The following is a 26,818-nucleotide window of genomic DNA, read 5'->3' as shown; positions in this document are numbered from 1 at the left end:
ATTGCAGTATAATTTCTCTGAGAGTAAACATAAGATGACTTATAAATGAAGCTTTAAAAAATAAATTCTCATAGTCCTCTACTAAACCTAGATTTTCATGTTATCATCAGGAATTACTGTGCCTGTTTAATCTTTTCTGCTGTTTTTGAAGAATTCTTTTTTTTGTGTCTTTTTAGGGCTGCACCTGTGGCATATGGAAGTTCCCAGGCTGGGGTTGAATGGGAGCTGCAGCTGCAGGCCTACGCCACAGCCACAGCAACGCGGGATCTGAACCACATCTACGACCTCCGCCACAGCTGGCGGCAACGCTGAATCCTTCACCCACCGAGTGAGGCCAGGGATCCAAACCGCATGCTCATGGATACTAGTCGGTCTGATTCCTAACCCACTGAGCCACAATGGGAACTCTGAAAAATTCATTTTTAAACATTCACTCACTCACTCATCTTTTCTTTGTTCCTCCCTCCCTCCTCCTCTTTCTCTTTCCTTCTTTCTTTTAGCTGGAGGGGGAGGCCTCAGCATAACATGTGTTGTTCATTTTCTAATTACCTCCTGAAAAAGCAAACATCCTAAAACAACACAGTGGATAATTTAAAAGGCATAGCTAATAAAAAACAAAGGGATATTGTCTACTTATTTTTATGGCTTTGAAAGTACAAATCTTACCCTTGAAATCAACTAGTAATCAGATCTTAAAATAAAAAAGTAATATTGCCTTGCCTCCATAAAAGCCAATTTATCGTGTGTGTACCATTTTCATCAAACAATGTTTTCTACTTTCAATGTTTCATCAAACAATGTTGGTTTACTCTTTTACTGCGAGAATGTGTATGATAATTCAAGAAATTAGTCTCACAGCAGGGAGTCTGCTAACAACCCCATTTTCATCTTATCCTTCAAGCAGAGGGAGAAAACATATTAATTGCAGTTTAATTTATGCAACAAATATTTCATTTTAATTATACTTAATTTTTGTCAGGCTATAAAACTGTCAATAGTTCTGACAGTTTTTTTCTTACAAGTTTTTTTTTTTTAAATGAAAGAATTAAAATCAAGCACTGTTTCTGAAAGGAATTATGAAAGACTTCTAATTACTGCTTATGTTCTTGAAAAATTGCTAATCTAGTAGCCCCCAAATAACATCTGGGAACATGTGACTTGAAGCGTTATTACTCAATATTTATAATTCTTAATAATATACATGCATCATTAATATGATGGAATTCTCTCAGGAAGAATTTTTTTTTTTGTAATTATAGGATATATCAATAACTGTCATTGAATGGTGAATTTTCTCTATAGAAATGTTTTTGTTAATTCCTCTCAGGAAAACTAAGACAAGAATAAGTGCAACTGACTGCTGCTGATACACCCCATGGAAGTAAAGAATATTTACCATGAACAGAATCACAAAGAAAAACGTCAAACCAAGGCTGAACAGTATTAATTATATTCAGCAAATATTTATTACGCTCTTAACTAGGTGCAAACCCTACCCAACATAAGTCTCGTCTAAAAATGCTATACCTCCTCTTGAAAATCCTTCTCTCTTCAGATGCAAATTAAAAGTCCCTTCTTTGAATGCTTTTAGTGCATAATTATCTTTATCACAGCCTTTTTATATATCCTATTTTGTAACAGCAACTCCCCTCCGTGCTTCATCTTTCCACTAGACGTTACGGTTCCTAGAGGTAGGATCCAGGCCTTCTGTCTTTATATCCTCCATTTATCATATTCAAAAATACTGGAAAACGAAAACCTATACCAGCATGAATAAGACGGTCTGGGTATTATGTTTTTGGAAATATCACCATTACTTCAAAAGTGACTCTGTAAAAGTTGTACAGACCTGTATTTTGAAATTATTCATTAGATGACTTCTAGTTTGAAAATGGCAGAGCACTGAATTTTTGCCCTATTTTATATTCTCAGAAACCGTGCCTCAAACATGAAGAATTATAATAATCTACAGAACTGCATCATCGGCGTTCCTGTCGTGGCTCAGCGGAAACGAATTTGACTCGTATCCATGAGGATGTGGGTTTGATCCCTGGCCTTGCTCAGTGCGTGAAAGATCCGGTGTTGCCATGAGCTGTGGTGTAGGTCAGTGGCTACAGCTCCAGTTTGATCTGGGAACCTCCATATGCCACTCTTTTAGGGTGTGTCCCTAAAAGGACAAAAAACAAACAAACAAAAAACTGCATCATCAATGCAGGACCTCAAATTGTAACTTATGTTGAGAAACATGAAGGCTGGTACAGGACCTAAAAGGAACAGAGAACAGAGACACTTTCCGTCTGGAGAAGGTGACAGATAGAAGATCTTTAGTGAATTAATAACGTGGAAACTGAAAACCAACTTAGAAAAAACTTTTAACTTTAACACCATGGAACTCTCCTATAGAGTAAAAAAAAAGGACAACAATATGGAAATAGGGGATATGACAAGATTTAGAAAAAATGTTGAGAATAAGTGTAAAGAATTTGATCTCTGATTATAGGAGCTACAGTTAAAAAAAAAAAAATCTGAGAAAGCAAAGAGAAAAGAATTAGAAAAGAATGCAAGAAGAATTTCCCAAAGCAGAATGACAGACGACAATGGCTTAAAAGAGACATCTTTTAACTTAAAATTCTATATCTAATCAATATTAAATATGTGTGAGATGGAATTTTTAGAATAAAAGTCAAATTGAGAGGCTCTTACAGGGTAGGGAGAAAGTTGATAAGACATGTAAATAAAATTAAGCAAATAGGAAAAAAGCAATTATTAACTCCAGGAAATATAGAAAGTTGTACAAGAGGAAAACATCCTTTTAGAACATTTCTTAGTTGAAGAGAAAACAATCTTTCCATAGTCAAAAAAATGTAAAGTTTGAGTATCTGCTGACTCAAAACCTATAACTTTATTCCAAGAAAACATAGAGATAATAGTATAACGGAGCGACATTCTCGTCAACCGCAGTTGAAGGTCAGTGGCTACCATCCAAAACTGGTAAATCAAGAGACAGTATTATTTCGCTAGAAGATGAAAGAGTTAAGAGCAGCGATGTCTGGGAAGTGGGTCAGGGGTGTGCCACTTTACATTAGAAATCTTCAAACACACTTACTTAAACTAGGTACATGTTTTACTTTGCTATAAATCAAAGTAAAAATTAATTAGTGCACCAAAATGTTTACTCTTCTTAGAATTGTTTCCTTTCTACCCGTGCAGTTGCTTCTCAACTGCATTCTTCTCAGTAATTGATGCTCTATTTTTTAACATTTACATAAAATCCTAGTTACATGTATCATAAAAACCTAAATATATGATGTCTCCTTTTTTTTTTTTTGGCCATATTTCCCTTTCTGAGCATTTTAATAGTGCTTCGAATAAGGACGTCTATGTGACTAAAACATTAAAATGCAGATAAGACAGTCGGTGGAAATGAATGTATTTTATAATGCCACCTGCCTTTACAAGCTTTGGGAAAACTACAGACACATTTACCAGTCCATGTACACTACTTAATGTCTATATTTGAATCAAAATTATTAAAGATGATGATCTCTTTCCTGAACTAGTGTCCTTTTCCCCAACGTAATCAAATTAAGAAAGCAATGCGAATTTCCTCACAAGCTATTTCATACTTGGATGCCCTTGAACTTTACTGAGATTCGAACTAAAAAACGTGTAGGTAGAATACTTGGCAATCAAAATACTGAGAAATGTTTATTTGCTCTTTCCATGCAAAATAAAATTTATAGCAGAAAATTTACATATAACTTCTAATTCATTTAAAGTTCATAAATGAAAGATTTTTCATTTATAAAATTGTCATATGATACATGTAAGAATTTAATCTCAATATTTAACACTTTATTTCACTATTTTTACATGATAAAAATTATTTAAAGATTGAGAAGATATGAAAAAGAACAATTTAAATAATTATGGCCTTTTGAAACCTACTGTTGGCATAATTACACAAGAAAAGAGAAAAAAATCTCGTGAATGAAGTTAAATTCAACTGTGTATTATTGTCTGGACTTATACTACTTTTGTCCTACAAATTAAGTTCACTTAACAGACCTTTTTTTTATATGAAATATAAAATAGATTCACTATAAGAAAGAATAAGACAAGAATAAAAGTAACAAGCAGGAATTCCCATTGTGGCTCAGCGGGTTACAAACCGGGGGCTAGTATCCATGAGGACGCGGGTTGGATCCCTGGCCTTGCTCAGTGGGTAGGGATCCTGCATTGCCGTGAGCTGTGGTATAGGCTGAAGATGTGGCTCAGACCCCTCGGTGCTGTGACTGTGGTATCGGCTCGCAGCTGCAGCTCCAGTGTGAACCCTAGCCTGGGAACTACACAATGCCACAGATTCGGCCTTAAAAGCAAAAATAATAATAATAATAATAAATTAAATAAATAAATAAGTAAAGTAACACGCATACATAGTAGTAAGCTTTAAGTAGGGCAGATGTGGCTCTGGTGTGAATGGGCTGGAATAGTTTACTGGGGCATTAACATGTCTTGTCTCCATTAGCAACTTGAAGGTTAATATGAATTACTAATAGAAAACATCTCTGAATTAAGCTTGATAGATTAAAAGAGCCCCAAACAAATCAAAATCTTCCGGAGGGAATTCGTACGGTCTTTTGAACAAAGAATAGCCAGCATGCTCTTGACTTTAATCGCTGTGACTAAGTAAAATTTTGTTTAAGTATATGTCCATTTTACTTGGGAAAACGAAGGAAAAGAAGTGTAGGAATTGGCTCATATTAAAAAGCTGCATTAAAATTCTCTTTCATTGTGAATGTAATAGTACTATGCTAGACTGAAATAATTATGAGTTGGAGATTGATGCAAATATGCTTTATTTTAGCAATGTAGTTTAGGATATTAAGGTATATATACTTTATATATCTCTTATGTTGACATATGTTTAGCTAATATAGATTATGATATAAATGTTAGCCATAATTAATAATATTTCTAGAAACCCATTAGTTTCCAAGAGCTTGGAAATTAATAGTAAAGTATTTTAATGAGTTTTGTCGGCTCTCCAACCATATGGTTAGGGGCCTATCCAAATTTTCAAAACCGTTAATATAATTTAGTAGATGTTAACCTCGCAATATTCCATTAAGTTCTTACCCATTATGGGGGGTAGTTAATTAGCTAAAGAAAAAAATTTCTTTTTCCAAGAAATCTTGTAATCAGAGCCCTCAGAAAACTCCTTTCCATCTACACCATCGATAGCATATGGAAGGACTGGTGCAGGACGTGGGAAGAAAACTGCAAACAGAAACTACAGCACCAGTGTCTCTGTTCACGGCTGGAGCTGAAAGTCATCACCAAAGGCTCTGCGGTTCAGACAGAAATACGAGCCTCAGATAATTCTCAGTCCCAGTAAATTGTGTTACCACTCCTCTTTACCTACTGTCCACTTCACCGCATGCCTCAACATTGACTTTCTTGGGGGGGTCTTTGTTTTTTCCAAAGAAATGTCTATCTCTTCAGCATAAAGAGTGCAAAACACGAAATGGTTGAGCTACGGAAACCAAGCTGTAGGCTAGGCTCTATACAGGTTCTGTGGAGACGTCCTGCAGGCAGGGCCTCTATGCTAGGGATCAACTGTCGAGACAGAGAGACCTCATTTAAACAGAGTTTGGAGACCAGAGGGGGAGCAGCGCTCATGCCCTGTGATGACAGCAGAGCCCAACGGAAAGAAAGACTCCCCCTCTTTTCTGGCCGGGACTCAGCTCCTGAAAAGCCATGGACTTTGTAGGTTTACGCCAGGCCTCCAACCTTCCTTCCTTCTTTATAAAAGCCTTCTCCTTCTGGTGCCTTGGCAGGTCTTGCACATGGCTCACCGTGGTTGTAGACCTCGAACTGCAAGTCTCTGCTGATCCCAAATAAACCCGTCTTTGCTGGAAAATATCTGGCGGTCTATTTATTTCAGGTCGACACATGGGAAAAAGAGTTGTGAGAGGCAGTACCAGGTGAGAACTACGCATTTTCATCTCTTCCGTCACTCATTAGTGTTGGGAATCTAGGGAATGGGTCAGGTGGATCGGGCTGCCTTCTCACTGCAGCCTGGAAAGAGGCCTTGCTTCAAAGAGACAGAAGAACCAAATCCACCGGCTCTTCATATTCATAAACAGTGAATGAGTCTACTGCTCTTCAGACAGGAGAAGGGTAAGAGGGAAAAACTTACAAGAACCTATGAAAGAAAAACAGAACCACATCCAAGGCAGTGCTCTGCACACCGTGGGCGCTCAATAGTTGCTTTGATGAACTCTCAATATTAACAACGAGACTTAATTATTGAAAAACTGCAGTCTTGCCTGCAAAATAACTGGATCCCTTTTGTAGAGAACCTTTAAACGAGATTTTCAGAGTAGAACTGCAGATTTAACGCAGAGTGGTTTAACGGTGTAACGGAATATAGACATCTTTGGTTTAATGCTTCAAAATGCTTGGCTCAGTGCAACATGTCAACATCTTATAAAACAATGCTGGATGCTAAATGGAGAGCCATCTTTCCCTAACAATAAACTAACACCGTTGCATTCATTTCATAGAAACTCTTAGTGGAATTTGAGTCACCTAACCACCCCCTATGATTTTCCTATGTCGTAGGATAAAAACATTTGAAAAAAACGATACACATAGATATGCTTTATTGCTACCTTTAGCGGGACTAAAATGGTATATCACATTTTATTTTGGTGGTCCTTTTATTAGCTTCCTAACACTTGACCGGCTGATATCGCTAATAATAAATTTTTTTTTTTTTATAAACTAGAGTTTGCAAGTCCTGTCCTGAGAGTATAATATTTCAAAAAACAGTCTAAGCTTTAGGGAAAAAACCAATTACAGAAACAGCATTAAAAATGCCAAGCACCGGGCAGAAGCAATTCTGGATCAGTTTAAAAAAGTGATTGATGAAACTCTAATCCAAGCTGAAGGAACAGTTTCACGACAAGCTGTGACCATTCCACACACTTCATTAGCTGCCATAATTAGCCTGGTGTTTCAATTTGTTAGAACTGGTGGGGACAATTTTCCTCAGAATGCAAACATCAAAAAACAGGGTCCCTCAGACTTCAGAAGAGGCTGATGAGAGGCTTTTCTAGTCTCTGTTAACTAAAAGATTAATTATTGCTGATGGGAGGCTGTGCTGTGATTGTCACTCTGTCTATGTGCATTACTTTTAGCATTAGAAGAAAGACATGGTTGGCACCACACCACTCAATCAAGGAGCTTCACATTAGAGCACAAAGTCGGTTTTAATATCCCGGGTATTTTTGATTGATTTTTCTTCCTGTTTTCTGGGTCCAAGATGCACACCTCTTTATTTATATCCGAATTTTAAAACAGCCTCTAAAATACTGAGAATTTTGGTTAGTGTATCTTCTCCCAAGTCATGGCCTCCTTCTTTGACCACAGGTCAGTAAAGGGGGCTTTGTATATTTCTACGATTGTACAGTGACCCCTTTTAAATACGTTTATAAATCTTCTAGGACTACAAATGGTTTAACCAACTTATAAAGTCACACTAATTTTATCTATTTTTATAAATACAGCGCTATCATCTTATCCCCAGATAGTGGAAATATACTCTAGGATTTCCCACAATATATCTTCATGACTTCTAATTAAAAGGGAGGTAGAAAGGGCTCTTCCACTTAGTGTCCATTGACTAAAACGGATTTCTTTTGGTTCTTTGGCCACAGCCAAAGGTGAACCAAAGTCAACAGTATATACCTACAGACGATGTTATTAAAATTTTCACCGTAGCCTTAGTTTGTAATCCATTGGCTTTATCATTATGTAATTATTTTATTAAGACAGTTATTTTTAAACCCCAAATTTCCACTTAATGTACGTTTTCTAAAGACAAAACAAACAAACCAAGATACAAAAAACCTCTTTACTTTAACTGATCTATAATGAGTGAACTGGCAGGAGTAATTTAGTAGTTTTCTGAAGCGTAGATGAAACAACTGCAGCCAAAGAAACCAGTGGTATTTTCAAACCCACTGCATCATAGTGAAAAAACATAACGACATCAGAGAAAAATGCTTGTCTGACTTTCCAGAACAAAATTCTCCACAGGCTGCTTGGACTTCCCGTATGTTTCTCAACAAAATTCTCCACAGGCTGCATTAAAATCAAGTCTTTGTTACCCCAATTTGGGGCATATTAGCTATATTATTTAGAGCAGCACAGTCCAATAGAAATGCAATATGGGCCACATATGTAATTTTAATTTTATAGCAGCCATATTAGAAATATTACAATTAAGTAGGTGAAGTTAATTGTATGGCAATAAACTATTTAACCTAATGTGTCTAAAGTACCGTCAGCATACTATGTCAGTAATATAAAAATATGAATATTTTACTTTTTTTGTACCACATCTTTGAAATCCAGGGTATTTTATACTTCTTAGAACATCTCAAATATGAGAAGCCAGATTTTAAGCGTTCAATAGCTACATGGCTATCGTTTCTAAACACAAATTTAGGGAATGTGGAACTGGCTTTCTCAAGAGAGTAGATTTTCTGGTACTTGGTGAAGAGAACCATTTTGGAGTTCTGTGAAGTTACATACACAATAAGTGTAACTATATGAACAGACGCAACAGTAGTGAATCAACTCTTCACCAGGAAGAGTAAAAGTCCTTCTACCTTAATAAATGGACACTGCCGAAATGCAAAAAGATTATAAAGAATCCTAATAATCAGTGAAGATAAGGTAAGACAAGAAATCAATAGGCCATGCATACCGTAGGGACTCAGAATAGCCATACACAGAGCTGGAAAGATAATGTCCATTCCAAGGGCAAGAAGGTATGATTAGAACAAGATCTACACTGCAATGAGAGCTGAAATTCAGCTAGCATGCACCAGTCTGGGTGTACTGGTTATTAACATGTTATGGAAATACTTTCATAATTTTCATAGCTGTTAGTAAATGACTACTAATTCAAGCACGACCTCAAACACTCTTCACAATCCAGCAGTTAAACAGTTACTATTTATCCCAGCAGGAAGCTCCAGGATTATTGTCCATTCTGATTGTTGAGTATCTGGGAAGTATAGCTAGCAAATAATTTTAATAGCAAATATTTTATTACTATTCATGCCTATAATACATACATAGCTAGCTAGTCATATTGAATACAATTATTTATCTGGTAAATCTGTATTTAATTTAGCCATATTGTTTTTGATCTTCTCAACAAATTGCACATTTTTAAAATCTCAGAAAACATGCTCGGAAACAAAATACCTAGATGTAGTAGCTCTAAAGAGCCTCAAAACCCGTAAGGAAACCAACCTTAATCGAGTCGGCCACGCCATTTACTATTCAAAAGCTATTAGAGAGATTATTTCTGTTTGGGTGTTGCAGTAGGGGAAGGTTTTACTCCCATAATACTACATCTTTACTGTTTATCCTTGATTCAATTTTTAAACAGTGGTGGACATGCCCCAAATAACTCCTGTAGTTCTACATAATATTCAAAATTGTGTTGAACCACTCATCTTAATACTGTAACATAAAAAGCATTTTGAAGTTTAGATTATAAAATAGCAGAGCAAGTAAATAACTTCTGGAGTAGTGAAGATGTCATCATTAAAAACATGAAGTAAATACAGCATACGTTCCGTCATTTGTGAAAGGACTTCAGAGAATGGGGCTTTTTGTCACACACACACAAAATGGCTTGATTTGAGTAGGCTGGAAATCAACCAAACTATGATTTGCTCCATCCAAAGACCTTTGCCTGGAAACATTTCATCGTGCAAACAGATAAAGCCACATACCACAGGGGAGAAATGATGTGGCATGAAAACGAATGTTGTTGATTTGTGACTTAGAACAGAAGCATGAAATAAAAGAACCACTTTATTCTCTCCCTAATAGGTGATATTTTCCAACAAGTTATAAACGACTGACGCAGCGTTTTCCTTTGGCAGGACCCAGGATATATCCGGAGCAACAACTCGGGAATTTGGTCTGGTATGTACCTATGGACATCGTGATAGAAAAATTTCTATGTTGTGAGCCCTTTTGGAAACCATCTAGGTTGCTTTCCAGTCTTTAAATTGATTAAAATTTCTTTTGTTGAGTGTAACTTCACTGGAAGGAAAATCTGGAAACTTCATGGCTAGGTACAGTATATGCAATCTTTGGAAACACATCTGGTTTTGCTGTTTGATGAAAAAAGTTCCATGTACCACCTTGGTCACTTCCTAAATTAGCATGAATACCGCCAGAGAGGCTGCCCCAAAATGCCAAATAGAGATATCCATACTTCTTTTCAGGAGTCAACTACAGAGAATTTTTGTGAGAAAATGAGAGCAGAATATGAAACAAATTATCTTGAAGACAAGGAGTCAACTTTAAGCAGAAGTTTCAAAATATCTGAGAAAATGGGAAGTCACGCTTAGAGCAATATGCCAAGAAGGATTTCAGTAAGATTGGGATTACTCAACTAATTTGATCATTATCATGCAATGCACTATTGCCACAGTATGTATGGTGCTAAAAAGTCACGGATTCACAACTTTCAGCTGTCAGACTATATCAATAAAGTAGACTCCCAAACCCATAACATCAATGGCTTAAGGACAAAGAAGAGGAAATGATATGAGTTCAATATAGAAATTTTTAGAGACTTTTATATTCCTTTCCTTCAGCCTTTGTTCTCTGACAAAGTAAGTTAACAGTGCTCTGATTCCAAGTAACACTACATACTGTGGTAGATTATTATTATATTTATTTATTTATTTTGTCTCTTTGCCTTTTCTGGGGCCGCTCCTGTGGCATATGGAGGTTCCAGGCTAGGGGTGAAATCAGAGCTGAAGCTGCTGCCTACACCACAGCCGCAGCAACTCGGGATCGCAGCCGCGTCTGCGCGTACACCACAGCTCACAGCAACGCCGGCTCCTTAACCCACTGAGTGAGGCCAGGGATCGAACCTGCAACCTCATGGTTCCCAGTCGGATTCGTTAACCACTGAGCCACGACAGGAACTCCTGTTTTTAACATTTGTTAAAATGTTAAAATTTAGAACAAAAACTGAAATCAAATTAATGTCAAAGATATCGCATTGCCATATTAAAAGTCTACCCAAACATTTCCACTTTCTTCATTTATTAAAATTTTAATTGAGGTATAATTGATTTACAATGTTGATATTTTCTGCTGTATAACAAAGTGATTCAGTAATACATATACACACATCCATTCTCTTTCAGATTCTTTTCCACATAGATTATCACAGAATATTGGGTAGAGTTCTCTGTGCTATACAGCAAGTCCCTGTTGGCCAATCATTCCATATACCTCAGTGTGCATATGCCAACCCCCAGTCCACCCTCCCACTCCTACCTGTTCCCTTTGGTAACCATAATTTTTGAAGGTCTGAGAGTCTGTTCCTATTTGGCATATAAGTTCATCTGTATGCTTGTACTGTCTTCTGGAGAAAAAGTCCATAGCTTTAATTAGATTCTCTAGAGAAAGATGTCTAAAAATGTATCAGATTATTAATTTGAAGTCTTAACATTATTTTTGAAGAAAGCATCAGTCTCCAGAATTAAACTGAAAACCTACTGCGCCACTCTATATTTTATTTATTTATTTCACTGAAATACACTTGACGTAGTACAGTGTTCAGGTTCAGGTATGCTATATAGTGATTTGACATTTGCATACATCATCAAATAATCACCACAACACATCCAGTATCCAACTGTCCTCAGATGTAATGACAAAGTTATCACAACATTATTGACTATTTTCCTTATGCTGTATATTACATTCCTGTGGCTTATTTCTTTTATAATTGGAGGTTTGTATCTCTTAATTCCCTTTTATTATTTCACCCTGGATCATGTGGCAGTTCTATTTTTAATTTTTTCAGGAATCTCAATAGTGTTTTCCACAGTGGTCACACCAGTTTACAATTCCAGGACAGAGCTTGAGGGTTCCCTTTTCTCCACATCCTTGCCAACACTTTTATCTTTTTGATGACAGCCTTTCTGCCAGGTGTGAGGTGATTGTAATTTGCATTTCCCTGATTATTGGTGAGGCTGAGCTTCTTTTCATGTGCCTTTAGACATCTGTATGTCTTCTTTGGAAAAAAGTCTATTCAGGTCCTCTGCCCACTGTAAAATCAGATTGCTTATTTTTTGGCTGAGCATGGAATGTGGAAGTTTCTGGGCCAGGGATCAAACTCATTCCAAAACAGTGGTCTGAGCTGCTGCAGTGACAACACCAGATCCTTAACCAGATGTGCTACAAGGTTCCTCCAGATAATTATTTTTTTAAAAGGTGTTTTTTTTTTTTTTTTGGTGTTGAGTTGTATGAGTTCCTCGCACATTTTGGATATGAACTTATTATTGGATACATCATTTGCAAAAATCTTTTCCCATTTAGTAGGCTGCCTTTTTGTTTGGTTGATAGTTTCCTTCACTATGCAAAAGCTTTTTAGTTTGATGCAGTCCCATTTTTTTGTTTGTTTCCTTTGACTAAGAAAACATATCCAAAAAAATATCTCTAAGACTATACAAAAGCATATGGTACATAAAAAGGATCATATGCCATGCTCAAGTGGGATTTATTCCAAGGATGCAATGATGATTCAATATCCACAAATCAATAAGTGTAATATACCACATTAACAGATCGAGGAATAAAAGTCACATGATCACTCAATAGAAGCATCTTAATAGAAGCAGTTTTATTCAACATAGTATTCAAGGTCCTAGCTGCAGCTGTCGACAAGAAAAAGAAATAAAGGGAACCCAAATGTGAAAGGAAGAAGTAAAACTTTCACTGTTTGTGGATGAAATGACACTATGTATAGAAAATCCTAAAAATGATACCAAAATACTATTAGAACTAATAAGTGAATTCAGTAAAGTTTCAGGACACAAAATCAGTAAACAGAAATCTGTTGCATTTTTATAAACTGATAACAGACTACAGAAAGAGAAATTAAGAAAACAATGACATTTACTTACAATTGCATCAAAAACAATAAAATATTGAGAATAAATCTACCTAAAGAGATAAAAGACTTGTTCTCTGAAAACTGTAAGACACTGATGAAAGAAACTGAAGAAACACAAAGAAATGGGAATATATACTGTGCTCATGGATTAGAAGAATTAATATTATTAAAATGGGCATACTACCCAAGGCAATCTATGGATTCAATCTACTCTCTATCAAAATACCAAAGGCATTTTTCACATAACTAGAACAACTAATCTAGAATTTGCATGGAAACACAAAAGACCCCAAATACCCAAAGCAATCATGAGAAAGAACAGAGTCAAAGGTATCACGTTCCCTGACTTCAACCCATACTACAAAGCTACAATAGTCAAAACAGTATGTTATTGGCACAAAACCAGACACACACATAGATGGAACAGAATAGAGAGCCAAGAAATAAACCCATGCTTATGTGGTTAATTAATCTAAGACAAGGAAGGAAAGAAGAAGCAATGGGAAAGACAGCCTCCTCAATAAATGGTGTTGGCAAAACTGGACAATTACATGCAAAATACATTGGAGAGGAATGGATAAAGAAGATGTGGTATATATGAACAATGGAATATTACTCAGCCATAAAACAGAATGAAATAATGCCATTTGCAAGAAAACAGATGATCCTAGAAATTATCATACTAAGTGAAGTTAGACAGTGCAAGACAAACTGATGTCATATGATATCCGTTATATGTGAAATCTAAAAAAGACTCCAAATGAATTCATATGAAGAACAGAAACAGACTCACAGACTTGAAAACTTATGGTTACCAAAGGAGACAGAAGGGGGTGGGAGGGATGGACTGGAGGTTTGGGATGGGCATATGCACACTGAGATAAATGGAATGACTCGCCAACAGGGACCTGCTGTTTGGCACAGAGAACTCTACCCAATATTCTGTGATAATCTATGTGGGAAAAGAAGCTGAAGGAGAATGGATATGTGTATACGTATAACTAAATCACTTTGGTGTGCAGCAGAAATGATCACAAATGGTAAACCAAGTATACTTCAATAAAACTTTAAAAAACAATAAAAACCAAACAAATTGGCCTACTGTCTCATACCATATATAAAAAATAACCCCAAAAGTAATTGAAAACTTAAATGTAAGACCAAAACCCATAAAATGCCACTCTATATTTTAAATCTAGCTTCCCGCGTAAAACACACACAAGAAATGAGATAGGCAAAAGGACTTCTTACAAAGGAACACAAAACCACGTGTCTAGGTGGAAGAAAGACAGCGATGTGACTTAGCTTAGTGACCTGGTGCGTGTAGGTGGATAGGTCTTGAGCAGAAATGGCCAAACCAACAACCGTGGAATATGCCCTCAATGGAGTCTCTGCCTTGGACCACTCTTGGTAGCTATACTTCCAAGGAGAAGATCATCACAGCACAGAACATCACCTCCATGGGCAAACTGCAAGATGAGAGAGCTGTTTCTTCAGCTCTGTGCCCTTTCCACTTCATCTAATGACGCGTTTCTTGAATGTGGCTGTGTGTTCACAGCTGTGCAGAAAAGGACTAGTGAGTTCAACAGGGCAAAGACAAACCTTGAGTATATGCAGCAGACATACTCGGTTACCAAGTTTTTGACCATAACATTAAAAATAAACAAATAAAAAAAAATATACTGTCGTTCCTTATGAGGTCATAATATGTAATAGTAATGAAAATAATTATTTATCCACCCCAAATTTAATATATATATTTTTATATGTTAGAAAGACAGGAAATATTTGAAAAGGATCTTTCTTTGCTTTGGAATCACAGAGTTTACTGAAGCAGTATTTTAAGCTATCTTGTCTCCTACGGTGGAAAGAAGCTTTCTTGAAAGTGCACTTTGTTTTCACGTTAGCATGTCATCAAAAATCACTCATGATAGAGCATGATAATATGAGAAAAAGAATGTATACATGTATGTATAACTGGGTCACCATGCTGTACAGTAGAAAACTGACAGAACACTGTAAACCAGCTATAATGGAAAAATATAAAAATCACTATATGAAAAAATAAATTATAAAAAAAATCGATCCTTAAGTCTACCATTATTTTAATGCTACTAAGTCACAAGTTTATATTAATACAGTAGCTACATTGTGAGATGATTTTCTTCAGAGAATACCAACTACTTCACATTTGGTATCTGAAAATCTTCCGATCTGCCAAATTCATGCAACTTCGTAGCCTTTATTATTGCTGGCATTTCTCTTTGTTATCGATCAGTAAGACGAGAGACAGAAAAATGAAGCATGGGAAATTTTATCAGTAATATCTTGAGGTAAAAAGAAAACGTACATGTGTAAGCTACCAATATATCTAGTATATTTTATCAACTTTCTTTCTGGGATAAGTTTAGAATTTTTACTGTACTTTGAAATTTAAGTAGCAGTGGCTATGAAGATGGAAACTTACTTTCAAAACTCAGTACGCTAAAAATGTCCATATAGTAGCTTGTATTCCTTAACTGTGCTGCTAGAATGAGAAAGTATGCTCCTGTTGTCGATTCGATTGCTTTGACCCTTTGGGTATTATTTATGTTTATGAATATCAAAATGTAAATGACAGATATTTCTGAGTTTAATTAGAACAACAATATGCAGTGTCTTAAAAATTAAAGCTTCAGATGCACACACATTTGTTTCGGTTTAAATAATTTCTTTTAAAAATACAATTCTGAAAAAAACACTTTAAAGTTTTTTAGTGTTTATAGGCTTTAGCAATATAAATGAGTTTCTATGAAATACACTGACAAAATGGAAGTAATTGTTTGAAAAAATAGTACATGTAAGACATAAAATGAAGGGGGAAGTATTTGGTGAATGCCATTTGCTCTTCGTTTCTGCCATAAAAAAAAAACGTCATCCTGGAGTTCGCGTCGTGGTCAGTGGTTAAGAATCCGACTAGGAACCATGAGGTTGCGGGTTCGGTCCCTGCCCTTGCCCAGTGGGTTGGGGATCCGTCGTTGCCATGAGCTGTGGTGTAGGTTGCAGACACGGCTCGGATCCCGCATTGCTGTGGCTCTGGCGTAGGCCGGCGGCTACAGCTCCGATTCGACCCCTAGCCTGGGAACCTCCATAGCCGCGGGAGTGGTCCAAGAAATGGCAAAAAAAAGACAAAAAAAAAAAAAAAAAAGGCATCCTGACATACGGCATATTAGACTGGTGAGCTACAAAGAAGTGTGGGTAGACATACTTCCAGCCCAGTCTTCTCATGACAAGTAATTAGATTCATATCAAAACATATTCAGAAAGAACACAGAAAAATAATAAACACTGAATACATACACAGCAATTATACTGTATTTACCATAAGAAAAATTCACTTTGGGATGAGGACGTAATTTTTATATCATGGTTTAATTTTTGTAAATACTAAACTTGCTAGTTGTACATAGCTTCATTTGGGAGAGGGGATATAGTTGGGAAAAGCTTTCCTAAGGGAGAGAGGGAGGAAACTAGCATATTTGGCATAAGCGAGACACTGTGTGGATGGAGTGAATCTAAAAGAGATCAGGTGTCGGTGGGAGATGAAGAGTTCTGTACTGGGCATAAGAAGTGTGAGCTCTCTTCGAATAAGCAAAGAAAACAACTGAAGGAATAATACAGCAACATTCCCCCTGCCAACGCAACTTATAGGCAAGTTACATGATTAAATGAAGAAGGCAGGGCAAGCAAGACATTTATAATACAACAGACAAATGACAATGCATCGCTAGTTAGACAGCATAATAAGTACCATCTAATTTTCTCTTTAAAATCCATTTATTCTTCAAAGCCCTAGATCATCATCAAGGGACCACATTTTCCAACTGAGGAATTACAGAAGAGGAAAATTAGGTTTTTATTAAATATTCCGATTGTTTTGAGCAAACTCTTTGCAAATAGTCTTGGAAGAGATTTATTTAAAAAAGGTCAACATTTGTATCCTTACAACCACAGTGTGAAATAGTTGTACTACTTCTGTACTTTTAGAGTATTTAATGGATATCCTTAGAGTCGGCTGCTGTCCAGATTATTAAGTTATCACTTTCTAGTCATCTGATAGTCCATAGGTGTTAGACTTTTAACAGGCCAGCAGATTAAAAAATTTCCCTAGTAGTTTACAACCTTATCAGAAGCACCTAAAAGTAACTTGTAAATTAAGTCACGGTTATTAATGCAATTATCAACCTGTCACTTACTTAACAGAAATTAAAAACTGTGGCATTCTCAAAATCAGGAATGCATTTAATCCTGATGTAGAAACAAAAACTACAGAACTCTCCTAAAGGTAAATTTTAAAGACTTTAATAAGTTGAGGAGTGAATGCTAAGTCACAAAGACAATGGAAGTGAACGCCCCCATAAATTAATACAATTGATTTATTGTATAAATGTGTACAATAGCAAAGTTTTGAGTGATCTGAGACAAAAATATGTGAGAACACCTTTAAAAAATACTTACAATAACTAATGAGGATGGTGAAGGAAAACACAAATATCAATTAAGATACATGTCTCCTTTAGGGCAATTTGATAATATATCACGAAGTCTTAATGCTGTGTTAGCCTACTGTATTGGGAAGGGTGCGAAGAAAAGGGACCCCTTGTACATGGTTGGTGGGAAAGTAAATTGGTGCAGCCATCGTGAAAAACAGGGTGGGGGAGTCTGTCCTCAACAAAACTGAACACAGAACTGCTGTATTATCCAGCAATCCCACTTTGGGTATGCATCTGAAGGAACGAAATCACTGAATCCAAGAGGTATCTGCACCCCCATATCCACTGGGTCATTTTTTACTACAGTCGAGACGTAGAAACAACCCCAGTGTTCAGTGATAGATGAATGAGTAAAGAGAACGTGAGATACACACACAGTGGAATCACTATTTCGCCATAAAAGAGAAGGGCATTCTTCCACTGCAGACAACAGAGAGGAGCACTGAGGACGCGCTGCCAAATGAAATAAGTCCATTAGAGAAAAGGCAGACACTTTGTGATTTTACTTCCATGAGGAATCTAAAAAAAGTCAAACTCCTAGAAACTGTATAGACTGGTGACTATAAGGGGCCGGGGGGTGGAACCGCGGAGATACTCATACGGAATTTCAGTTGTAAGACAGATAAGTTGTGCACATCTAATGTTGCTGAGAGCCAGATCTTAAATGTTCTCACCACACACTCACACTCTCTCACACACACACACACACACACAGTAGCTATGTGAAGTGATGAATGTGTTATTGGGGCAATCATTTCATAATGAATATAGGAAATATATACCAAATCATCAGGTCATGCACCTTAAACTTACACTGTTTTATGCCAATTATATCTCAAACAAACATGAAAAAATGAGAAAAAAATTAATGTGCTAATCCTCCATATTAGTCAGGGCTCTAACGAGAAGCAGTAATAAGAAAGAGAAAATGAACCAGATAGATGTTGAGGAACTAGTTCATCACTGAGGAGAATGGCAAGTCTAACATCTGAAGGGCAGCCTGGGAAGCTAAAAGTGTAGGTGGAAGTTGATGTGGCAGCCTCGAGGCAGAGTTTCTCCTCCAGGATATACCTCCGCTTTTCCTCTCAGGGCTTTCACTTGATGAGATGTGGCCCGTCCGCATTACCAAAGGTAATCTCCTTAAAGTCCAGGACCACAGATGTCAAGCACATCCACAAAGCGTCGTCAGAGCGTCTCCTAGGTTAGTGCTAGATTAAGTAATAGTACCACAGCCTAGTCAAATTATCACACTCCATTGCAGAAATATCATTCTCAGGAATTCTTTAGGGCAAACATATATGTGTAAGAATGTTCTCTGCCCATAAGAATGTTCAAACGTTACTGCTAAGTGGTTTGATAGGAGCTTACTTAGAAGTACACCCAGCAGGTTCCATCATGGTTCAGCAGAAATTAATCTGACTAGCATCCATGAGGACACGGGTTCGATCCCTGGCCTTGATCAGTGGGTTAAGGATCTGGCGAGCCGTGGGGTAGGTTGCAGTCTCAGCTTGGATCCTGCACTGCTGTGGCTGTGGTGTAGGCTAGTAGCTACAGCTCCAATTCATTCCCTAGCCTGGGAACCTCCATATGCTGTGTATAGCCCTAAAAATACCAAAAAAAAAAAAAAAAGTATACCCAAATGTCCCTTTGACTTCTCCATGGCAAATCTCTAGACATAAGTAGAATAACACTTAAATAAGTACTGGTATTGCAAACTATTGCGTTTATACAATGCTTCAAGAACTAACATGATTCCTGGGATCAAATTCAGCCTCCTTCTATGGCATAAATATTTAATAGTTATATTTGAATGTATTTTAGGACTCTTCATTCTGGTAAACCTCCTTTCTTTGCCAGATAAGATCTAGGAATCACCAGGAGGAGTTCTCATCGTGGCTTAGCAGAAATGAATCCGATTAGGAACCATGAGGTTGCCGGTTCTATCCCTGGCCTCTCTCTGTGGGTTAAGGATCCCGCACTGCCGTGAGCTGTGGTGTAAGTCACAGGCGTGACTTGGATCTGGCGTTGCTGTGGCTGTGGCGTAGGCCGGTGGCTGCAGCTCTGATTAGATCCCTAGCCTGGGAACCTCCATAGGCCGCCGGTGAGGCCCTAAAAAGCAACAAACAAACAAACAAAAAACAGAACTCACCAGGAGACCACAGGGAGAAATTAAAGCAATGATCCTATACCTGGGATGAGGGAAATCTGGAAACCTAAGATTTCCTCTGATCTATTAATCAGTTTCCAACAACAAAAGGAAATTGAGGGCTTTAAATTAAGAAAAAATTAAGGTTAGAGTTTACTTGGAGAGAAGGGCAGACAACATGTTCCACGATCTTTGTCAGAGAAAGAATTTAACTCTTGTTATTCTGGATGTGCTATAACGCAGAGAAGACTAGCGTATGCTACATTTTTGGAGACCAACTCAGAGGAACGCTCCACGAAGTCTGGGAATCATACCGGGACTGAAACCCATCAGAAAGAAAAGTTCATGGGCAAAGCTATACCACCTCTAGCTGTCAAACAAAGGTTTTGTCCTACAGCGCAGTGTACACTGCACGTCTGGGGCAAGCGCCTCACCAGGGGTAATGTCAATTTTACAGACCTCGGAAGGAAACGTTCGCCGTAGTCTCTCCAGAGCCATATAGTCATTCATAACCTGATGGGGAGATCTCTTCATCTCTGACTTGACTGCGGTTCCAAAATACCGTACCATGCTTCTTATAAAACTGTGTCCCATTAGGTTTGCTTGTCACTCAAGTGGGATATTTTAGACTCAAATGCAAGCCCTTAGGTTGATAATGATGGACCTAACATGGTCAGTTCTGACCTACTGAAAATCCTGGCTACATCACTGCACATGCTATTTTCATTCTTAAGTGCAAATTCAAATCAGAAAGTCTTATGATTTTAAACCTACAAAACATAAAGCCATTTTAAAAGCTATAATTGAAAATTACCACACAATGCAACAAATGGATCCCAAGCAAAACATTGACTAAAAAGCTAAGGTAAGGGGGAGGGAGTGGGGGAGGGATTGGAATGGAGATTTGGGGTTAGTTAAGTGCAAACTATGCACATAGAATGCATAACAACAAGGTCCTACTGCACGGCACCAGGGAACTGTATTCAACATCCTGAGATAAACCCATAATGGAAAAGCATATATAAAAATGTATGTATATGTATAACTGAATCCCTTTGCTGTACAGTAGAAATGAACACAACACTAGAAATCAACTATACTTCAATCCAAAAAAAAAAAAATAAGCTAAGATAGTGTAAATTTATAAAACCTAACATTACACAACCAAACTATTCTAATAGGTTAAAATTTTTAAAATAAATAACATAACACGGTATATGGCTCTAATTCTCTTAGGCAATTATAAACTAGAGAATATGCACAAGTGTATGCATCTACAAACACATAATATTTTATCACAAAAAATTGTACAAGCTTACACTTTTCCTGAAGCTACGTGACCTCCAGACAACGGAGGCAGCGAGGGTCATCAGAGGGAGAAAAACTAAAGAACTTCAGTCCTGGACACATTGTGAGAGAGACAGAAAAAGCACTTAAACTGAATATTTGATTATTGAAGGCTATCCTCATAAGCAAAATATTTTCCCCCAATTACACCTAATTATTGAATCGTTTACACTTACTAATGAAACGAAACAACACAAGACAAACAAGTGTAAGGGGGTGGTTTTCGGCAGGCACATGATCGCCCATCGGCACGTACGGAAAGATTCCTCAAATTACATGACGCTGCTCGATTTCGACAGAAAGGCCTATTTTTATCCCAATCAATGCCTGCGAGTAAAACTACCCAGAAGCGGGGCATGTTTTCCTGCGGTCCGTTCAGCTGGAATGCTCCCCACACACCACACTCGCGCATCAATTATGATCGTCATAATCACGGTCGTTAAGCTGAATGTTCATTATTATCGGGATGACGGTGACAGCAGATTCAATCACCGGGTGCCATGGGCAAGCAGTCACAGTCCCACCCAAGTTTCTGCGGAGAGCGATGTGCCACATTAAATCTAAGATGCGTTCCACATCCCACTCCATTCCAAACGCCGCAGACGGTGGAGGTCAACTTTATGTTCTGTGCAATATGCTTAGGCTCTCTAAATTAATTCTGGGGAGGACGAGGTATTTCTCTGCTTTGTAGCTTATAAAATCCTGTTTAGGACCCAAATGCACGTGAAGATAACCAAAAAGGGCTGATCTGCTGTTGTAATTCACCTATAATAAGGTGGCTGAGAAGAGGCTCTGTCAACAGAAACCATCTTAAAAAAAACTCGTCTTGAATTCTGTAAATAAGAGAGGACATGGCGAAGGGCCCGTCACAGTCAGGTGTCCACAATGCACTTGAAACTCATTCTAATTCAGGTAAAGGCCTTAGACGATCATTCCTGCTTCAGTCAGTGTGAACCAGACGTGAATGAATCAAAAGAATGTTTTTAGTATTCTGAAATTTTTTTATTGTTCAACTCTTTTAGACCTAGCCAGAGAGATTAAATGAATAGTGATCATAGAGTCTCCTTATTCAATTTTATTTCTATTTTAAATACTGAGATCAGGGGACGACAAATTTATAAATACAAAGTATTTACTTGAACTAAAAATAAGTTTGACCATTTAAGACACAGTCCTAATCTAACAATTTAACTTCAGCCATTTTATAAACAGATAATAGAAATAGGAGTAAGTTATATGATATATGCATTGTTTTACTTGATTTCCGTACTTTCAAAAAATGATATTTATATTATTTTTCATTATTAATTTTATACCTTCAGGAAAAAAATAATATTATTTGCTCTCAGTCTGCCAACTTTGTGACGTCTTTGTATAGTGCTCTTCATATTAATAGCATTAAAAATGAAATAAAAATGTTAAGTAATATTTGCGTATTAATTGATTTAATATGAATATAATTAGAGGAACAAAACATTTGACTTGCTCGCAACTGATACCTTTTATCACAGTTGTGTAAGAACTCATTTGAAAATTACGCACCCCATATGCTTAAAGATGAGAGGAAAGAAAGAAATTCTCCATTCAGACAAATTAAAACATGATGGAAAGAGCAGAGAACAGGAATCAGATGTACTTAATAGAGCTGTTTCTTGGCTGCAATCAATCCGCTGCATTCACCTCAATCTTATGTGCACTTAAAAGTTGGCAAATACAAGTTCCCTTCATGGCGCAGCAGAAACGAATCTAACATCCATGAGGACACAGGTTCGATCCCTGGCCTCGCTCAGTGGGTTAAGGATCTGGCGTTGCCGTGAGCTGTGGTGTAGGCTGGCGGCTACAGCTCTGGTTCGACCCCTAGCCTGGGAATCTCCATTTGATGCAGGTGCACCCCGCCCACCGCCAACAAAAAAGACAAAAGAAAATAAAAAAATAAAAGTTGCTATATAGTCCATCTCCCATCAGATGAAGTGCAAAACTATACCAGTCTTCCTTCTTCTACGGTGTGAACTCAACAACTTGCTGAAACTCCCCTTCATCTACTAATAATAAGTCATGGCTTCACATCTCCAAGGTCAGAAACAAAGGTTTATATAAAATAAAGAAAGAAAAATAGGCCTGCTTTTAGGTTTTTTCTCTTTTTTTTTGCCTACAAGTCTCACCCAACTCACTTAATAGCAAATCAAAATATAAAATATTTTCATATAAACAATAGAATGACTACCCCTGTATAGTATATATTGACTACCCAGAAGAATAATTTAATATGGTTACTTAAAGAGATCAGATGGAAGAGGGAAGAAGGAAATGAGGAAAAAAGGGAGAAATTTAAATTTGTATTTAATTTTTTTTCTGTTTTTGTCTTTTTGTCTTTTTAGGGCAGCAGCTGCAGCCTATGGAGGTTCCCAGTCTAGGGGTCTAATCGGAGCTGTAGCCGCTGGCCTGTACCACAGCCACAGCAATGCCAGATCTGAGCCGCATCTGTGACCTACTCCACAGCTCACAGCAACAGTGGATCCCTGACCCACTGAGCAAGGCCAGGGATCGAACCCTCAACCTCATGGTTCCTAGTCAGATTTATTTTCACTGCACCATGAATGGGAACTCCTGTATTTAATTTCTTAAAATTTTATTGAAGTATGGTTGATTTACAATTTTATACTAATTTCTGCTGGATAGTAGAGAGAATTCATGTAAATACATACCCATTCATTTAAAATACTCTTTTCCACTATGGTCTATTGTAGGACATGAATTCAGTCTTCTGCGCTGTACAGCAGGAGCTTGCGGTCTGTCCCCTGCATGTATAATGGCTCATGTCTGCTAACCCAACCTCCCACTCCATTCCTCCCCCCAAGCCCCTTGGCAACCACAAGTGTTTCTCTATGTCTGGGCATCTGTTTCTGTTCTGCAGATAGGTTCAGTTGTGCCGTATTTTAGATTCCACATATAAGTGATATCATGTGATGTTTGTCCTTCCCTTTCTGATTTATTTCACTTAGTTTGATTATCTCTAGTTGCATCCATGTTGCTGCAAATGGTGTCATTTCATTCTTTTTTAAGGGCAAGTAGTATTCGATTATAGAGATGTGCCACCTCTTCTGTATCCACTCATCCGTTGATGGATATATTGTTCGTTTCCACCTCTTGGCTATCGTGAATAGTGCAGCTATGAACACAGGGGTGCATGTATCTTTTTGAATTATAGTTTTGCCTGGATATATGGCCAAGAGTGGGACTGCTGGATCATATGGTAACTCTAACCCTAGTTCTCTGAGGAACCTCCATACTGTTTTCCAAAGTGGCTGAACTAACTTACCTTCCCGCCAGCCGTGTAGGAGGGTTCCTTTTCCTCCACTAACTCTTCAGCATTTGTAATTCGTAGGCTGTTTAATGATGGCCATTCTGACCAGTATGAGATGGTACCTCATTGTAGTTTTGATATTTCTCTAAGCATCAGCAATGTTGAACATTTGTATTTAATGTTTTTCTACGTGGCTTGGTATGAGTGGACTAATGATTTATTAAGACCTAAAGAAACTCTACACCTTTCACTCTGAGTTTACGGGGTCTATAAGAACAATCATCTGCCATTAACTTTTCAAATATGTGTTCTTTCTAAAGTAGACAGAGGCACACAGTGTTTCCCCCAAAAGAATAAAATATATTCCATTTTTAGTGAATATCCAAAAGTCCCTATATTTCCACGAAGTTGCTTACTTCAGTTATATAAATGCATAATCTTAGAACATGTCAGACCGTATGGCGTGAACCTGCTGCATAAAACCAAAAAGTACTGTATTATTTTAGAAAAGAAATATTAGAACGGGGATCTTTCTTACTATGAAGTAGCTTAACGTCCTAAGGTAAGTCATTTATATTTTAAAGAAATGAGCATTTCCTTGAATTACATAGAATGGTGAGGGCATAAAAGCAAAAAAAAAAAAAAAAAAAAAAAAAAAAAAGTTACGTCAAATAGAAAATAAGATGTAGATGACATTATGTACATTCAAAATACGAAACAAATAGCTCAGAAACCACACTTAACCTATATTCTGCATGGTTGCATATCAGGTAAAAACAAATACCTAGAACAGGTTTGCTGTGGATTTTTATGAAATAACATTGTCACCAATATTTAGGTTTGTCGGTCGGTGGAATAGGTGGAACCACTCACACTGTCTAAAGGATTCCGGTCACTTCCTAGTAGGGGTTCCCTGTGGTGACATCATATTTGCAGTGTCCTTAAGGAAAGAATTTTCTTTTCTTAACGAAAGGTCTTGCTTTTCTTCGGGGTCTAACATGTTTCTTCCTCTGGAGTCATGAGGGTACCTGTGCAACTGTGTTCCCTCGTTCCCACCGTTTTTTCCGACCACAGGCTGCAATTCCCAAGTCACTTACCCCCATTTTGGTTTTTATTGTGGGACAGATTCTTCTCATTGAAGGTTTCTTCCACTTATTTCAATTTCTAGAATATCACCTGTGTCCTGTTCTAGATATGAAATCACCGTATGGGCATATTGCCATGCTGGCATTTGGTCAGGTGCCTTAAATTCTTCTGGAAGGAGGCTGGAGTGTCAATGAATAAATCCTCTTTTTCAGACGATTAAAAGAATCAATGGGCCCAGCAGGATATGGAACTCAGTGGCTCTAACTCCTTCCAGAAAATTACTTCCTACTTCATTTTACCTCTGCAGTTTTACTATGGATAAGTTAGAGCCGCTAACGTCTAGACCACAGATTAAGTACATGGTAAGAACTTTCCTTTTCACCTCCTATAGCGAAAGATGTGCTGGTCTTCCGATTTAGAAATTGTTATCTAAGTGCTAATAAATACTACTCTGGAATCGGAAAATAAAATGTTTATTTGCCGCCTTCTTTTCTAGATCAGATAGGATCTCACATGTATCTCTGCTGATCTCTTTTCTTTCCTTTCTCCTTCCCTCCTTTTCTATGTGCTTCCTTCCTTCTTTATTCCCTCCCTGCCTGCCTTCCTTCCTTCCCCCTGCCCCCCACCTATCCACATACACACAGAGATCGAGAGGAAGCAGGTAAGCTCACCTAGGAGTTAGCTCAACTCTAGTCTGTGACCACAGATTCATGCCCTGACCCTAACTGGCTTTGCCAAAACTGATCCATGCCATTGATCATAGGGTAGCTGAGCAATAAAACACAAGAACACAACACACATACACATCCAACCTCAAAAACTTAAATCCCTTACTAACTTAAATCTCTAACTGACACAGGTACGTAGCACCATTTTCACATAAAATAGCTATACATAATTCTGCAACCATGAAGGTGTTAGTTGTAACAAGAGTATTTATATTTTTTGCAAACAGTGTATATTTTTTAGCCTTTGAAAAGAAACACCATTTTGTTTTAAATGTTGTATCAACTCACCTTGTCACAGATCCATCTCTCAGGATTTTTTTCTCGGAAATGTCGGCTTCCGTAAGAATCAGGACCATACTTGCTTGATAAATGCATTGCCGGGATGTGCTTTTTACTTTTATGGTAGGAAGAAAACGGCAAAAACCTGAAAGAACATTTAGGTGATATTCTTAATTTGATATCTAGAGACATTTGATTAAAAAAATAAGAATTTAGGGAGATAGTCAATTATAGTGAAAATAATATACGACTCAGAACTAGAAGCAAGGTTTTCTCTGCCACTGAATATATATCTCTGTTGCTGACGTCTAGGAATTGTCGCTTCTTTTTCTGCAAACGGTGATACTAAAACCTTGCAGGATTTTTGTGAGTATCAAATAT

At 37.4% G+C, this 26,818-nt stretch overlaps 1 protein-coding gene across 6 annotated transcripts in view; it reads right to left on the bottom strand.

Annotated features, from left to right (window-relative positions):
• Positions 1–26,818, bottom strand: part of SPATA17 (spermatogenesis associated 17) — a 323,445-nt gene that overhangs the window by 159,881 nt on the left and 136,746 nt on the right. For all 6 annotated transcript variants that reach the window (XR_002336103.1, XR_002336102.1, XR_002336104.1 and 3 more), the window contains 1 exon segment: positions 26,447–26,582. Coding sequence is in view for 2 of the 6 variants with exons in the window: in XM_021063977.1 (XP_020919636.1) it covers positions 26,447–26,582 (136 nt within the window). In the remaining 4 variants the exon portion in view is untranslated.

The sequence above is a fragment of the Sus scrofa genome, chromosome 10, assembly GCF_000003025.6.
Source record: "Sus scrofa isolate TJ Tabasco breed Duroc chromosome 10, Sscrofa11.1, whole genome shotgun sequence".
Lineage (NCBI taxonomy): Eukaryota > Metazoa > Chordata > Mammalia > Artiodactyla > Suidae > Sus > Sus scrofa.
Note: the sequence above shows the minus strand (reverse complement) of the source record. Positions and strands in the feature narration are given on the sequence as shown.